An 18666-nucleotide genomic window follows, 5' to 3' on the forward strand; every position below is an offset into this window, starting at 1 on the left:
CAATACACAAGGTAATTAAGCTGAGAAGTAGTCTAAATAGTAACTCATTGCTTGAGGAGATTAATTCAGAAGATTGTTTTAATGTACTGAGGTATACCATCTAGCTATATTGACAGAAAATATATGCTTTATTATACCTGTTTGGGTTTTCCATATTTTGTTCATAAGGGGGATCAATCTACTACTGGAAAAGAAATTCAAAGCACATTTCTGTCATTTTAGAGACTCTTCTCTATAACGTAGAAATCAGCATGTTCCATTTAGCATAACGGTTTAGAGCACAGGCTCTAGAGTTAGGCTGCCTGGGTTCCAATTGTAGATGTACCATTCATTCATTAGCTGTGCAGCCTTGGAATTAACCCCTCCATGTCTCAATTTTTTCACATGTAAAGTGAGGATAATATAGTGCCTACCAGGCGATGATTTTAAATATTAAATGATTATAAGTGTGTGGCACGTAGAAGTGCTATTAATGTTAATGGTTGTTATTAGCAGCAGCAGCAGATTCTTAGCATTCACCCTCTTCTCCTATTGAGAACATTTTGATAAGTGTTTCCTCCTCGGGTGTTAGAGAATTTGGTTACCTCAACGGTTGGTTTTCCTGATTTGTTATTTGCAATTAGTAATTGTAATCTACAAAGAAACTACTGTTTCCTAGAATATCCTGCCACCCTTAAATCTACTACAAGGAAAAACAACTATTTGAGAGTTAATGGACTTTAAGAACCTCAGAGGACAAAGAAAGCCTGCTAGACAGTTGATTTTGGTTTCAATTACTGTACCACTCCTAGTCACAGACAGATCAGCTAATAAATATAGATGACTGTACTAGGCTCTGTGGGAAAAAGAATGCATAGTCATTCATAATGCATTTATTGAGGACATACTGTGTGCAGGCACTGAGAAGAACACTGGAGATAAGTGGGAAACAAAATATAGTTTAGGACCTCAAGAAATCTACTCTTAATGGGAGGAAACTATGTTCGCAAATGCAATGCTGAATGCTTAGTCCTTAGGGCACCCAAGAGTCCTGCCTAAACCAGTCTTGGGAAGCCAGAGAAAGCATCCAGAGAAATTAATATCTAAGCCAAGAAGTGAAGGACAGATGAGAGTCAGGCAAAGAGTAATGGAAGGGAATGTTGCAATGCTGAATGCTTAGTCCTTAGGGCACCCAAGAGTCCTGCCTAAACCAGTCTTGGGAAGCCAGAGAAAGCATCCAGAGAAATTAATATCTAAGCCAAGAAGTGAAGGACTGATGAAAGTCAGGCAAAGAGTAATGGAAGGGAATGGTTCGGGCAGTCTGCATAGCATGTGCAAAGGCCCACAGGTAAGAAAGCATGGTTATTTGGACAGCTGTACCAAATCCATTATAGCTGCAGTAAGGAGTAGAACAGGTATGGTGAAAGAGGAGAGCATGGAGAGATGATCAAGGGCCAAGCATGAACAGTTTTACATGAGTTTTAGGGCTAAAGGTCTTGGAGAGCCATGAAAAGGTTTTATTAGGAAAGTAACATTTATTAACAATTTATACTTTAGAAAAACTAAGGCAGGGTCGGGGGAAAGCAGTGGTTGAAAACCACTCTATTGTCTAATAGAGCGGATATGAAAGAAATTTAGTGGCAAGGAAGCAGTTCAAAGGCTGCTGTAATAATCCAATAAGAGAAGATGGTATGTACTAAAGAGAGGCAGTAGATATATAACAGGGTGAACCAAAAAAGCTGTTTGCATTGTACTGTAATCATGTCCAAACAGAAAACATCTTGTATTGGAATGTTCTATGACAAAAGAGAGAAAGGTGTCATGAGATTGCAAAGCCCAGAGGAAGGGAAAAGAACTGACATTTGTTAAGTGCCTACTAACCTGGACAGACACTGTGTGTGGTGCTCTGTATACCTTGTCTGCTTAAATCAGCATCATTGGTTAATGTACAGCTTCACCAATGATGACCTTTTTAAAGTGCTAATTTTCAAAAAAATGTTTACCATTTGTCAGTTTAATGACAAAATATACACATTACCAACCAGCAACCTCACTGCCTTCTTGAAGAAACAATGTGGAGCATAATTTAGCTTTTTCTAATGTCTTGGTATCATCAGTGACCATTGTTTGCCTTGAAAAAAGTAGCCCTTATTTGCCCTACACGAAACTAGTGTTTTCCAAGTTCTTATATCTGCTTTCTTATTTTTCTTGTCTTCTTCATGCTTTCAGCTCTTACTGATATCTGTTTTCAACAACTCATATCCTTTTACCTTGTTGTTTGTTGCTTCTAATCAGCTCTGAACTAGGAAGGCATCACCAAGCTTGTTAGATTAAAATGAGAATAAGAGCAAAAAATCATCTGTAGGTCTTGTGGTTCTTAAGTCTGACTCCTCAAAAATACTGTTTACTTACTTTCTCTATGTCCTAGAGAGCTGAATTTGTTGGATAAGTAGCTTCTAGATTAATGAGCATTGGAGGTCCTGGTATCTACCTGTTATCAACAAAGCCTTTTTTTTTAATGAGAAAAATCATATATTCACATATGGTTTTCTGAACATCTTAAAATCTTCTTCTGCCTCCACAGTCTTCTCTCTCCCAACACCCACCACCACACTCCTTCACATAGATTATTGAGAGTAGACAATGGCTAAGCTGATTGGCGATCTGCTTTGTCACACAAAGATATTGGGAGTAAATGACCTAATTCCTATAGATTCTTAACCTGTGTGTGTGTGTGTGTGTATGCCTATATGTATATGTATATATATATATATATATATATATATATATATATATATACGGTGCAGTTTCCATTACTGGTGCAGTTTCCATTACTGACAAAATGTTTAAAAGTATACATACACTACAAGTAAATGTTTTTTAAGTGTAGAGCAGTGTAACTGTGAACAAGACATAAAGCTTATAGCACAAGACCTAAGAAAAGACAAAGTAGTTAAACTGTGACTAATAAGCTGTGTTCCAATTCACCAATTCACCCGATGCAGAAACTGCTAATGTTTCCGTGTAAGATGGTAGCGAATGCAAAGAATTCCGGTTGTCTTCAGTTGCTATAAACACCAATAGAAAAAAATAATACTCATCTATCCAAAGCTAATTGAACATTCAGATTTTTAAGAATGATTGAAATGCAACTGTTTTCCTTTTGTGTCTTTTTCCCTGCAGAGACACAGTGCTCTGTGCCTGTACAGTGTACGGATAAAACAGATAAACAAGAAGTGCTGTTTAAGCCTCAGGCTAAAGATGATATAAATAGAGGTGCACCGTGCGTCACATCTGTCACACCAAGAGGATTGGGCCAAGATGAGGAAGATACCTCTTTTGAATCACTTTCTAAATTCAATGTCAAGTTTCCACCTACAGACAGTGACTCTGCTTTCTTACACAGCACTCCAGAAAGACCCACTGTCCTTGGTCCTGCCACATCTGAGGCTGTATGCCAGGATAAATTTAATATGGAGCCCAGAGACAACCCGGGAAACTTTGTTAAAACAGAAATTGAGGGGATTGACTCCATAGCTTCAGCTATACAAAACCTTAAAACAACTGACAAAACAAAACCCTCAAATCATGTAAATACTTGTATCAGGACAGCTCCGGATAGAGCTTTGTGTTTGTCACCTGGAGACCATAATGCATTATATGTAAATACATTCCCACTTCAGGACCGGTCTGATGCACCTTTTCCTTCACTCAATTCCCCAGGAGAAGCTATCCGAGGACCAGAGCAGGTAACTGTTTTGCATTAACAAATATATTATGTGTGAACACACATTTTGCCATGCATGCACTGATATGCATCTCTTTCAGGTTATCATACATTTTTTTTAAACTAATGATTAGCCAAAGTTAAGCTTTCAGTTAAAAAAAAAAAAAAAAAAAAAGACCCAAGTCCTATAATAAATGACATGAAATTATAAAAGATATATAGTGAAGTTCTGTTATAAAATACTTGAAAATTTATGGCACATTTAAAAATACATATAAACCTTAACTATATCTAGTGTCCTTTATTCAAAGCTTTGTACTCAGCATTAGTGTTATAATAGAATTCTTTATTAAATTTCATTCTGTGAAGGATATGGTTTTATCAAAATTTTGTGTATGTCATATTTATCTTTAGAAGAATGCATGTACATAATCACATTGTATATGTCTCTTTCTCAAAATAAGTGAACTGTCTTTCAAATATTGCTTATATTCTTAGCTTTACAGTACATAGATCTGTAGGGTTTGATTTTTGGTTTGTTTTCTAATCTGGTGCTATACATAGCCTAATATATTTTTAAAATATTCTCTACATATGTATGATTTTAATCAAAAACTTGAGTATTTCTAAAGCTTGCAGACTACTTACAGCTCTCCCCAACTCCCACCCCAATCCATCCCTACCCTCCTGTTTACTCAGGTTCTATTACAGAGCGATTCTTTAGGTTTGGAAAAAAAGGGGTTTTTAATGCCTGAAGGCAAATGAAAAATATATAATTGCTACAATAAACATAAGCTTGTAAAAAATACAGATTGGTACAGGTGTCTGTCTAATATAACTTGAAAACATTCATTTGATTTCTCTTTTGAGAATTTATTAAATTTGAGATACTTAATTTACAAAAAAAAACTACCAACAACTTGATTAATATGCTTTGGCTTTATAAGTACTTTTATAGATTATAGATTTTTAAATCATTACACAAAGAAGGCAATAGTCAAGCTGTGGTGTATTTTAGCAGTGAAGAAAAGTAGGCATCTCTGACAATAAGCTTTAATCGTGAACTCACTTATTTCTACACTGTACCTTGTTTCACATCATAATCACAGTTATAGTTACTAATTAATGAAACAAATTAAACAATTTCATTTATTGCAAGTAGAATTCCTGTGGAGCTGTGAAGTACATCAGTTCTAATGCTTGTTACTTTTACTTTTTTCTCCATTATATCTCTTGCTTGTTCTTTTACTGGTGTGCATTCATGTTTCAGTAGATGGCACCCTGCATTGTGCATTTGCTTTCTATGCTACAGCAAGGGAAACAGCTGGTATGTGATTACAACTTAATGGAAAAGTATTCAGCTTAAAAAATGCAGGAGAATTGGTGTTGAGCTGTCACAAGACATGGGGCATAAGGTTAGATAATTGATATTTTGGCAGGAAAGGCAAAGAAATTCGTTTGCTTTGAAGGCCATGTTACAGTTTAGGATTGAAAGAATATTTCTTAAATGGATTTTTGTTGTTTTATTTGTTTTAATAAAGCTACTATGAGAAACACAAAATTCTTGGGTTTTTGATAATAAAAGGACATGAAATTTTGATTGCATGTTTCAAATTTTTACTTTTATATCAGTTATTACTAGTTAACATCATTTTTATACATTCAGCTAGCATAGTCAAGTCTAAAGTATATCTGTTTACCTTTAGTCTATGTGATTTTCTTTTCTTCCTACTTTTGCTGAGTCAGTGATTGGGATCCCAACTGAATTCTATGAAAAGATCAAATCTGACCGAATAGCTCCTAATAGAGATAGATAAGTATGGACCTTGAAGATAAATTGGCAGTAGAAGATTGCCTTTCAAATTTAGAAGTTAAATTGCTTCTGAATCTATTTCTTACAATTTTATAGATCTTAAAGTATCTTTAATGCAGTAATTTTTTATTTATATCCATATCAATTTCCCATGAAATGGTGCAGATTAATAAATTGTACGTTTTAAACAAAACTGCCAACACTAAAATTTAAATCTCGTTAACTCTGTTATATGCTCACAGTTAATACTGCTTTTCTTTTATCGTGGAAGAAAGCTTTTTCTAAAGAAAATTATTTTACCCCAAATTTCGAGTATGTATTTTAAATATTGCTGTTATTTGTAATAAAATGCCACTTCTCACAAAAAGAAATGAGTCAGTGTTATTATAAGCCCTCTGTACTGATATTTGAATGCATCTTGGTGCTTAGACAGACTTTGTATATTTACACCAACTGTACACAGCTGTCCAGTAAAATGTTTATAAGACAGTGATGTCGTGAAACCCAAATGCTTCAATTAGTAATATACTGTTTATGTAATGATTGGTTAACTAGGATGAAAGAGATTGGTTAAGGGAATGAAAACTAATGCTGTAACAGGAGTTGGATTAGAGCCGTTACTTTAAAAACATATTAGTAATAAGAACTCAAAGGGGTCTCTAAGTTGGCTTTTTGAGGCGATTTTCTTCAAAGTGTCAGAATTTAGCTATGTCAAGATAAAAATGCAAATTTCAAAAATTTGGTTTACAGCATTTCAGGAAAACAAGATACTCCAGTCAACATTTATTGAGCACCTATTCTTGAACTAAATGTTTTATTCTTACCATTCTAGATGTTTTGGTTTTTTTTAAAATAATAATTGTATATGCTGCTTATAATAATGGAGGTAGTTCTGTTGAATTATGCTTTTCTGTAATTCTTTAATTGGACAACTATTGACAGACCTCACTTTATTTAGCCACAAGAAAGGGTTAAAAAGGCCAAACTATGCACTGTAACAGGAGCATACATAAGAAGTCGAAAGAATGCATCGGATGTTAGATTTTGTTGAATGATGTTAGATTTTGTTTAAAAAACAACTGATCAATAGCATTTGTTTCATCCTTTAAAGAAAATGCATTTTCAAAAATTAGAACATTTTTATATGATTTCTTCATTGTGTATTTGCTTAAAGTAGTGAAATTTAAATTGCTATTGATTCAAATGCATGTGCACACACATCATGTCTAGTGTGCTCCATATTAATAAATTTCTTATAACTTAAGGTTTTCAATGTAAGATAGAAAAGATAGAATTTAATTTTGTAAAAGCCTCAACTACTGACTGTTGCTCCAAAATTATTGCCATTGTAATAACAGGTATTAAAACATGGTAGTGTCAAAGCTGGAAGATTTTTTAATGTGTGAGGATAAAGTGCATGAATGTGTATTTTAAGTGATTCTTAGTCCAAGTTAAGTTATGCCCTTTATGAAAAAGAATTGAGTCATGTCCTCATGCTAATCCTATGGAAAGGTAATTTGCTTTCATATCAGGGAATTTCATATTATATGCACATAACCCATTCAAAATATTTGAATTTGAAATTCAGTGCAAGTTGATTTTAAATACAAATAACAGAAGATGTTTTTGTTTATTTGTTTCCTGCAGCCCGTTTGGAAGCCCTTTCCTAATCAAGACAGTGACTTATCGGTACTAAGTGGCACAGGCTCAGAACTGCATATACCTCGAGTATGTGAATTCTGTCAAGCAGTTTTCCCACCATCCATTACATCCAGGGGGGATTTCCTCCGGCATCTTAATTCACACTTTATTGTGGAGACTTAAGACGCATTGGAAAACAGACATATCAAGTTCTGTGTGGTAATTTGGGGTCTGTAATACTATATACTTGATTGCAAACTTAGCTCAAGATCATTTATTGAAAAATCCAGTGTCACAGTATTTGGCTTTTTTCATAAACTTATAGTGTAACTTTCTTATCACCTTTTAAAAGATCATTCTGTACAAAAACTGTAGTTCGTTGTCTTCATGTTTACAGTGTTTATTACCATAATTCCAAATTATATGTGACTTACAGAATTGCATAATAATTTATGTCTTTTTCAAATATCTAAGCTCATTGCTTGGATTTCTGGCTAGATCTATTGAATTTGGTGATGTCAAATGTTTATGGGTTTTCATTTGTTTTCATTTTAAAATTTAGATTATTTATGCTATAGGTGTCCTTTTTGAATAAACCCATGATTGTAGGGAAGATAAACATCTGAGTAAATATCAAACCCAAGACATTTGTTGCTCAGTGATAAAAGCACCGGTAGGATTATTTAAACACTTGAGTGCCTGGTTTTTTTTTAATAATAGACATTGTTTTAATTTTTACTATTTGTATAGCTACATGATGAAATTAGTTAAATATTTAAAAAGTTACTTATGTTGTGATCATTAATGTGTTCTTTGTTCTTGGATAAAATAAATCACATTTTTGGGAAATTTATAAAATTCATGTGTTCTTTAACCTGATGGACAGATGATACCAGATCTGGTGACATTTTAGTACAACTAGTAGGTCACTCTGAATTTTAAAATTATTTTTCAAACTACGCTTGCTAAAGAAACGTGTGTCTTTAATGGGAGCAAATCTAAAACCCTGTAAGGACTATCCATATTTATTAATTTATATTAAAATGTTCACATTCTTGTTGAGAAATTGTTAATTCCTTGTTTGCATCATGATTGATGACCAGTGGGAGACATTTAAGAGAGAGAATACAGAATTCAGAAGGCTGCAGAATTTTGTTAAAATCAGACTTGCCTTTCATTTTTCTTCCCTGTGATTCTTTTAGGTTTCTCTTCCCCCCACCCCACTCCCAATTTTTTAAAATGTTTTGAGGCATAGCTTCTATTTTATGAAGTACACATTGATTTGCAACTTTCAAAACAGAAATTTAAGCCCTCTTCGGAGCAAGTGTTTTAGAAACCCAGAGGGTTTCAGATGGGGAATTGGAGCAAGGAGGCCCCTGTGCCACAGTGAAAAGTCTTAACTTGTGTAAGAATGAGACTAGTGCCTCGACTTCTCAGGGTGCCAAGCACATCACATTGACATCTTCCTCACCAAGGTGACATAGTGATTATTAGGCATTCACTGTGAAGGGTTCTGAGGCATGCACATCTTTCTTTCACTGCCACTGGGGCTGAATCGAAATGCCTAGACAATTACCAAGTCGTTTCCCTTCCCCCCAGCGCCCTCCCACTCAGCCTCCCCTCTCACTCATTTCACACAGACACACACACACAAACGCAAAATTAAAAACTTCCCAGCGTGTACCAGCCAGAATATACCACTGCACCTATCTCATGAAAGGGTATTCTTTTTCCTTCCTTTTTTCTAGGTGAGGAAGTGTTCCTCTCACACAGTTGACGTCTACTAGCCTGCTGACAGCCGAAGGAAATTATGGCCCAGAAAGTGACTCAAATTGAAGTCTATCACTGAGCCCTCTTCTCCAGTCCACCCTTTCCCCACCTCCACCACTTTAAGCAAGCAGGGAACTCTTGTTTTCTTTTGGCTTCCAGCGCTACCCCAAGCTCCAACTTCCGAGGGCCAGAGGCCCTCTCGAGCCACAGGAGGGCAGCCCGGAGAACAGGCTCGGGCCCATACTCCAGAGGTGGCGCTGGCTGCAGCCAGAAGGGGGAAGAGGGGTGGGGGGAACCCGCCAGGTCTTCCCTCTGCCTCTGAATCCCGAGTCGTGTAGGGGCTGCATCTTGGCATCTGCTACGCGTGGCCGGGTAAGAACAGCTCCCAGGTAAAAAAGCTTCACACTCGAAACGCTGAGTCTGAAAAAACCACCCCCGCCGAGGCGAGGCAGTTGTGAGCGGGATGCCTGAGAAGTGGGAGGTGAATGTCCTCGGGAGGGCCCCCCCGGTGCAGCTTTCCCCGGAGGCTGAGGCTGCTGCCAGCGGGGACATCTGCTTTCTTACACTCCAGCCTGGCTCACCCCGCCCCCTCAGCCCCGGGTTGCGTGGTTATTTTACCAACACGGGGGGAGGGAGAGCTCGAGGAGGTAGAAAAGGGGTGGATGGAAGCTCGGGAGATGTTCTTCCCACTCCCCCACGTCCCCTCCTTTTTTCTTCACATCTTTTAACCTTCAAGGTAAAGACTTTATAAATATGAAACGGTGAGCGTGTCCGCTGGCTCCCAGGCCCGCCTTCTGCTCGCCGGGCTTTCGGGTGCGGGGCCTTGCCCTCCTCTCCAGCCTCCCCCGAGGCGGCCCGGGTTTCGGCGGTGCCGCCAGGCGCAGGGGCCGGCCGGGTGCGCCCAGCCTGTGGCGCCTGCTCTCCCGGGCTGCTGCCTCGACAGCTGCTTGTAGCTACAGTAATTAGACTGTCAGTGCTTGTTAGAGGAGAGAGGGGAAAACACGCTTCTGACAGCAGATTCCGAGACTCCCCAGTTTGTTAATTTCTAAGAGATCTTTAAAGCATTAATTGAGGTCTCCCCAACTCTCCCCTCCCGTCCCTCTCCCCTACTCCTCCCTTCCCCAAAATATCTTTAGGGGAAGAGAATTCTCTCCGCGTGGAAGCAGTGTTTCCCGCAAAACTGCAAGCTCGCCCCCAGCTCACGCACACGCACACGATTTTACATATACATCTATATGCACACATGTATAGGCGGAAGGTTAACTCGGCAGAGGCCTCGTCCTAAGAGGAACCGGGATTGCATTTAAAATAATAATAATAATAATAAATAAATAAGTAAACTAGGAAGGAAAGGGGGGAGGGAAGCAGAAGTCGGGAAGAAAAGAGAAAAGCAGCAGGCTGATTACGAGGTGTCAAAACTGCCAGGAGCAAGAAGGTGATAGCAATCAGGGGTGAGAAGAGTGCGGCATTCGTGCGGGGCAACTAATTATCCGTCTCATTTGAGAAGAGCAGCATTTGAGGCAGCAGCGTTCGCCTGCTGAACGGTGACAGATTGGCGCGGAGGAGAGGGGAGGTGTTAAAACAATGGAGCCGGGCGCGCGAGCGCTGCTGCATGCTAATCAGCCCTCCCTCCGCCTGCCTGCCGCGCTCCCTCCTTCCTCCCGGCCTCCCTCCTCCGCGCTCCCCCTCCCGCCTGCGGCGCTCCCTCCTTTCCAGCGGGCCTGCGGCCGCCACCACCGGCTTCCTGCTCCCTCGCTTTCCCGCGCGTCCTTCCCGCCTCTGGCACTGGAGCCCGGGCCGGCCTCAGCGGCCGGCGAGCCCCAGCGCTGTCCTCCGCGGACGTCCTCGCTACCCGGGCCGCACGCGAGCGACCGGGCAGCGCTGCCCTGCGAGGCGTTCGGACTGAGGGCCCGCGCCCCGGGCGCCTCTTGGGAGTGGGTCTTGGAGAAGAGGCCGGGGAACCTACATTCTCGCGCCCACCGCTTTCTGCTGGCGAATTGAACGTGGTGGGCAGCGATTGGGAAGCCAAGCGAAGTCAGGAAGGGCGAGGGGCGGCCAGGGGTGGGGAGAGAGTCGGGGCAAGAAGGCGGAGAAGGTCCGCAGACCGATGGCAGCTGCCCCCCCACCCGATGCTGACGCCGCCCGGAGCAGCCGAACGACCCCAGCAGTGTCTCCCTGGTAGAGCCCCGCAAACCCAGCTGGGTTGGAACTAGACGTGCACGATTTCTTAAGCACCCGGAGGAAGACAAAGGGCCTGAGCGTTAGTTGTGCGTCTAAGGCTTGACCTCCGACCCCAAGACTAGACTAATAGGCTTCCAGACCCCTAGAGCTACCCCTCTCAGCTGTCGCGGGGGAGAGAAAGCCTTTAAGGAACCCGCCACCCTCCCTCTGCCCTCCGCTGCGGTGACCTGAAGCCGGAGGGGCCGGGGCCTTTCAGGCAGCACAGCTTCCCCACCTGGCTGCTCCGCTCCACGCTCTGGCCTGGGAGAAGTTGGTCAAAGCCGCAGGGCCGTGGCTGCCCTTGGACAAAGAATCCACCAGACCCTGAGTCTCTGCTGCATGGGGTCTCCTTACACCTGTTGAGGCAGGCCCGGGACCTGAGTTTCTTCCTGCTTACTGAATTTAAAAGCTGATTGTTGAGCTTAAAGCGTTTGCTTAAAATACGCTAATAATGTTCCTACGTTTTTACTATTACCGATTTACATAAACTACCCTTAGAAATTAAAAACATTGAAGCATTGACATTCTTATGGATTAAGTAGGTTAAGTGAAACACGGGTACGGAGAAATGGTAGGAATTTGGGCTGAATGAGAATGCAGTTCCTTCTAACGTGTTCCCTGTTATTTAGCTAACCAGGTGTCCAAATTAACGTAACAAAACTTCCTTCCCCCAAGCCATACTTGGAAAGAGAAAGCAGCTGAAAGATAATCCAGGCAGTATAATTTTTGTTCTGCTGACCTTTATCGTTGGACAACTTCACACACACAATTGTTTTAAAAAGAAATCAATATAAAAATGTGAAAGTTGGATAAAGCTGTCATATATACGCAAGGCTTTCACTTATATTACTCTATTCTTCTCTATTTGTAATGTTTCATAATAAAAGTACAACACATAAAATGACCTGGGTAAGTTTTGGTATTTTCTATCTTCATCCCTGATCGAGTCATATGAAAAATTGCACAAACACACAGTGATTTTTTTTTCCTTTTAGAATATGCCCAGGCATACCAATACAATAGCTGGATGCAAAATTGTAAGGATCTATTGAAATAATACAGAATGTTTGGAAGTATTAAAACTGAGAATTCTTAAAAGAGTTGTATATAAAGAATTGTGTGCAAATAAATGTTAATGATTTTTGGTTTCCACTCTTTGGAAAACCACTAAGAAGACCTCTCTGCCCTCAGAGAATCACAGAATTTTTAGAGCTAGAGTACTATCTGGCATTTGGAAAATTCCCTGGCATCTGATTCTGTTAAAGTAGCAATCTATGGAACAGAAAAAAAAATTAAATTTACATTTATTAATGTAAACTTGGAGATTCAGATGCTCCATCAGCTTCAAAATTAATGCAATTTATTAACTATTCATCAGCCTTTTTTTCATCAGCCAATTCTATAGAAGCAAAGTGTTTCTGATGAGATAAACATAGAGTTCAAATAAATGTAGTTCAATTCCTTGTTGTGTTATGTATTTCTAATATACAATCAAATTCTTTACCTTCCAACAACTTGGTTATTAGGGATTTGGTATAATTTCTTCTCAGCCTATAGACTTCACAAATTTGCCTGATTGTTTTAATGGTGTATTTGCAGATAAGTTTTTATTTGCACATAAGGACAAAAAGGTGAAGTGAAATTTGGTCCCAATGGAAACCTGTTAGGTTCCCTGAACATATGGCTCATTGGGCTGTTACTTCCTTTTTGAGATCATTTTCCAAGATTTTTTAATATATACATCAATTTGACACCAGTTATAAAGAAAATATATTGGCTTTGAAGATGTCTCCACCTGGGGCATATCTCTCAATAACAAACCATCTAGTCAGGCGTACCTCTGAATATACAGGTGTCCAGTCTCAAGAACAGGTCATAATTTGAAACTAGTCGGAACTGACAGTTGATTTTACACTGTCTTTGAAATTAGTTCTTTGGATTCTTAGAATGCCACAGTGATTTGATTAGTACAATTTAGGGGTGACTGCTTAAAACTCTTTTTATGGAAGTTTGTGCATTTGGAACCCACAGTATGACAATGATTTCTCTTAGTAAATACAAGTGATCTAAGTCTCATTTATTGAAAGTGTGGTGCTAGCTTAAGACTTAAGGGGAAAATCACAGCACTTTGAAAAAGATGTAAATGTTCCATTGGTAAAAAAGGGAGGAAAACCGTGCTAAAACATGTGCCTCTTTCCATTATGCTTAATTTACTATTCAAGACAAGTTTTTCCTAATAAGCTCTATTGTTTCTTTCTGTTTTGTAAAATTTAATATGTGTGAGACAAAAACCAGATTCAGAATGTGAATGAAGTCTGTTTAGCAAAAGCCTGTTGGAGCTTACAGTTCAAGGAAGGCCTCAAAATAAAAGACACATCACCTCATGACACTGACAGGATATATGGAAGCAAGTCTCTTAGGTGGCTTCTGGAACCAGTTACAATTAGATTGCTAACTTCCTCCAGCCTCAGAGTGAATTCATACACTTAGAGTGTAGCAAACACTAGAGTATTCAGAATGATGATGCTATGTATATTTACCAAATAACTCTAGCTTTTGCTTTACTGCTGTTCTCTTCTTTCTGAGGTCTCAATGCCCACATAGCACTGAAGTACAAGTTCTCAAACATGTTAAGCCCTTGCCCTGTCTATGCAGGGTTGGTTGTCTTTAACTCACTCACACTTCTCTAGAGTATTTGCACCTGATCATGGAAGCCCTTCATGTTGAACTGGTCTCCCTTATTCAAATATCCCCTTGGGATCTGGACCGCCTGAATAACCTGGAATGTGCCCATGCTTTCTTTGTTTAGGGCTATATCATGAATAAATTTTAAAATAAATTGCTTACATATAGCCTTTGGAAGCAAGGTACAAAAGATGAGTTATTGCTTTTTAATTCAAGGAATAATTGTTTTAGAAATAACAAAATCTTATTAAAGATTGCCTAATCCAACTTTCTGTGTGGAGGGAAAAAAAAAAAAAAATCTACAACTCTGGTGGCACAGAAGGCTTGGGTCACTGCTATGGGGAGGGACTGATCCCTTGCCTGAGAACTTCCACATGCCACGGATGAAGCCAAAAAAAAAAAAAAAAAAGCTAGAGCCCAACTCAAACTCTCCTGCCTTTTAATCCATTATTTTTTCCATAATAATCCCTTCCCTCAAAAAAGATATCCTTTTTCACTAGATTTGTACTTGACCTTAAAGGACACTTAAATCACCTTGTATGCAGAATATTTTGTACACATGAGACTATTACGCTAAACCACAGAGACGGTAGGGAGGATGATATTACCTGACCAAGGGATGGGGTGTACTAGCAGGGGATTATTGTTTTTTCACCATCCTAACACAGGGCCCCAGAACTTGTCTGTTGGGAGGAAGAAGCATCTTAACGCACTGTGTTGAGGTTTTTCATGCCTGCTCCAATGAGCTAACAGCAAGTGTTGTAATGTATTTTGTAGCAAGAGACAACAAACTGAGGTAGGAGAGAAGGTAAAAAGGATTTATACCTCTAAAGCGCAGAGTGATTCTCACCAACACCCAAACCACAATGCTAACTGTTCAACAGTCCAGATTCTAAATCAAAGGTTATACTTTGTATGGGAAAGGAAAAAAAAAGTAAATCAGTATAAACAGGAAGTGAACCTATGTATTTTCTAAAACTATCAATTTGGAACTAAAACATTCTCTAAACCAAACATTTCATTTGGTTCAAGAGCTGGCCTTTTCCTGTCCCCATAGGCCTAAGGCTCCTGAGGAGGTCTCAGCTTTATATGGTCTTCTTAGAGTGTTGGTGAATCAACTCTGAAAGGAGCTCTCATTAGACAAATAATTTCTCCATTTGCAGTTGTTAAATAGCACTAATTGCCAGTAAGAAAGGGGCATCTTGTGTGGTTGTATTCATACAACTTCAAGCAATTGGCTTAAAAGGAAGGCAAGCTCACTAGGAATCCAAAGTATCAGTAAGGGTGATAAAGCTTCCTTGAAAAAGCTCTCTCTAACCAGGACTGAGAAAGAAATGCAACCAGCAGGCTTCCTCCGACAAGCAGCTCTGTGACACACTCACACACACACACACACACTCTCTCTCTCTCTCACACACACACACACACACACATTTCAATATCCTGAGCTTTTACTACTGGCATTTTGAAAGTCTTTCCCTTCAGCATCTACAAGGCAAGGCCTTGGTGAGATCTGTTTGTAGGTTAGATCACTTGATAAATTTCAAAGCAGATTTTGTTCTACCCTTCCACCTTCAAAGTTATCCAGTCCCATATTACTTCTTTCAAAATAAAATTAATACCAAGGAGTAAAGTGGCTCTATAGTAAAAGTTAGAAAAAATATATGATCCAAATATGGGAGAACCATTCTAAGTGACACTCTACTTCCAGACATGCTATGGTACTCTCCATTGACCTGGAAAGGAACCAGCCTCAGGGAAAGATCACCAGGCCATTGTCAAGAATCAACAAGAGTCAACAAACTGACACCTCCTCCAAAATATAAGGACTTTTCCAAGTGTTTCCATCATTTCTTCCCCCTCCACCCTGCAATGTGCTTGGGAAAATGTCCTGTGGGGCTAACACATTTCCTTTCCAAGGCAAAAAAATCCCATTAAAAATGTCCTGAATATTCTGATTCATATACAGCAGAGAATGAGCCTACTTCCAGTACAGTTTACTTCGATAAAGTATTTTTTTAGTTAGAATAGCCAGGTTTAGCAAATAAAATTACAGAATGTCCAGTTAAATGGGAATTTTAGATAAACAACTTTTTTTTTTTTTTTTTACTGTAAGTATGCCCTATGCAGTTTTTGGCACCCTTATTTTTAATATCTTGTTGACTAAAAAGATGTGAAGTCAAGTTTTACTTAATAGGTTTTCCCCTAGTTTTTTGCTTTTTGTGGATTTGGATTGAAGGGAGAGCCAGAAAATTGGGTGAAGGGCAAATAGCCCTTTTTTGTTCCTGGAATTGTCTTTCTTCCTTTCCCGTTCCGCAGGAACTTCTCAGTGCCTCTTTAATTATTTCTCAGCCTTCGCTGTACACACTACTCTCCTGGATTTTGATCACACAGTGTTTTGTTTTGTGTTGTGTTGAAACGTGGTTGATCTCATCTCCTCCAGGATAACGTGAGCTTGTCAAAGAGGGAGCTTACCACCTGGCTTCCTTCCTTCCCTGGGTCCATGGCGTCTTAGGAGCCTCTCCTTCCATGCGACCAGGTGGGCGAGGAGTTGCGGTAGAAACTCTCCCCTCCCACCGCCGCCCCAGGTGCCCAGGAAACTGAGTCCCAGGCCTCGGGCTCTTGGAGGCATCAGGAAGGGAAGGGAGAGGAGCCCGGAGCTGCCAGCCCCGCCCTGTCGGAGGTGAGGGCCCGGGCAGGCCCTTCTCGAGGCCCAGCCTGGAGGCCTTCTCCAGCCGCCCGGGGCCTGCCCGTCCTCCAGCCGCCCTGCCTGGGCCAGCAGGGCCGGGAGCAGGGGCGCCTGGGCTCGGGGCCCCTCCGGCCGGCGGGCGGCTCCGGCACCGACGGTTCCGGGTGCCCGGGGTCGCGGAAGCCGGAACCTGGGCCCCGGGGCGGGAGGCACCTAGGCCTTTTCCCGGCCGGCCGGCGGCTCGGCGCCTCGCTTCAGCCGGGCGATTCTTCCCCTCATTTGTTGCATTGTTTGCATTAATATGAATATCTTGTTCTGTTTGTTTTGTCTCCTGGGAGCCAATAAAGCTGTGAGTTTTTTCTTTACACCAAATGCAGCTCTACGGGCGATCAATCAATGGGTAGTCTTCGGATAATCTGTGAGAGTGAGAAATCTAATAAAGCTAGCGACTAAAAAAGGAAAACAAAATCTATTTTTCTCTTAGGTTCACTACGTCAGGATGTGTGTGTTCCACTTCTGCTGCTTGAGGTGGGTTTAACTTTTTTTTTTTTTTTTTTTGGTTTTGTTTGTTTGCTTTAAACAAATGGATTTAAATGTCAAGATGGATGGGGAAAAAAAAGTCAAGATGGGAGGGGAAGAGATTTGAGAGGAGAGTGAGAAGAAGAGGGATGTTTAGGGGCCTCTTACATTTTCTGATGATTGGGCTGTTCTCAGAAGAGGAAGAGAAGGTACTTTGTAACATCCCAGGAAGTGGGAGAGAGGACACTAATAAGATGCACTTTGGCAAAGAGGTCTTTCCTCAGTTTTCCAAGCAGAGAGGGCCACGTAAATTAATAAAGAAGTTAACTAAGTAATGATAATAAATCAAGTCATTTTAGTGTCCCCTGACCCCAGCTCTCTGGTTTCCTCCTGCTAGACACTAAACTCCCCAAATGCATTTTTGGAAGGTCCCTCAGCTACCCTGAGCAATGCAAGGAGGATGAGAAAGATCTGCCTCGGCTGCTGCAACCTCCTCACAGCACAATGCAACCTAAATCATTTATAAACAGATCAAAATAACAATCTGAATTATCTAACATTCACAGCTGAACTGAAGAGCCCAAGATTAAGTGATGAATTGTTAAATTGCAGTAGCATTGTTTTGGATTGCTAATTAAAAAAAATAAGCAAACCCCATGACTCTAGATATGACAACTGAAAATACCCACAAATTATTTAATAAATGAAGCGTCTAACAACTTTAACACTTCCTGGTCGCCTTGTTAATAAATGTAATTTGAGGTAGATTTTAAAAATCTTCAATCTAAACAGTGAATTCATTACGCTCCATTCAGATCTCTGGATGCCTATGGACTTCTTGGAATTAGGTGTTAAATAGACAAAAGTGAACCAAACTGCCTTTAAAAGCACAGCATGACCATGTAATTCTTTTTCCAGTTTGTGGTAAAAAATGATGAAACTTCTTTCCAAGTAGCTATCACCCAGATTTAGTGTGAAAAGTAGTGTAATTGTAATTCACGCCATCAGGGTCTATCGCTGATAGACGATCAGCTGTTCTGTAGTGGGGAGAGGCTTTCTTTTCAAATAGGAAAGCTGCCAAGTGCTCTGCGATACCTCCAGCAAGCTTATCGGATTGAGTTCAGAGCCAAAACAGCAGCTGCACACATATGCAAATTGGCAATTAATAGTATAACATTCTGCAAAAAAAAAAAAAAAAATGTTTAAAAAAATTTTAAAGAAAATAGAAAGAAGCTACCTGAACATTAACCTTAACTGTAACTGGGACTTCTAGGATGAATGACTAAGGATTAATTACCCTCTGGAGAGGACTTGCTCTTTATTACCTTCTCTTCTGCAGATCAAGTCTTTGTTGTATGGCTGAGTTTTGTCTGTTTTATGGGACACAACAATGGACTCTAAAGGAAGAAGTTTAAAAATAACTCAACAACCCTTACATTTTGATTCCAGAAAAGGGTGGAAATTAAGCCCTTTCCACTGATCATTCTTTCTCTACACAGAGATCACAAAGCAAGAGCCTTAGCATCCTCCTGAAAAAGACATTTTGTTCTGGGTGTCATCATCTCCTTCCACTACAGCTTGCAGTAGGAACACGCTTCAAGTCCTGGGGGTGCTGCCTGTCTC

General features: G+C 40.2%; 1 protein-coding gene across 1 annotated transcript in view; it reads left to right on the top strand.

Moving 5' to 3' along the window:
- TANK (TRAF family member associated NFKB activator) overlaps positions 1 to 8013 on the top strand; it is a 77710-nt gene extending 69697 nt beyond the window's left edge. The window contains 2 exon segments of the mRNA XM_021075290.1: positions 3163 to 3728; positions 7167 to 8013. Of these exon segments, the coding sequence (XP_020930949.1) occupies positions 3163 to 3728; positions 7167 to 7343 (743 nt within the window). The 3' untranslated portion in view covers positions 7344 to 8013.

The sequence above is a fragment of the Sus scrofa genome, chromosome 15 (genome assembly GCF_000003025.6).
Source record: "Sus scrofa isolate TJ Tabasco breed Duroc chromosome 15, Sscrofa11.1, whole genome shotgun sequence".
NCBI classification, from domain to species: Eukaryota; Metazoa; Chordata; class Mammalia; order Artiodactyla; family Suidae; genus Sus; species Sus scrofa.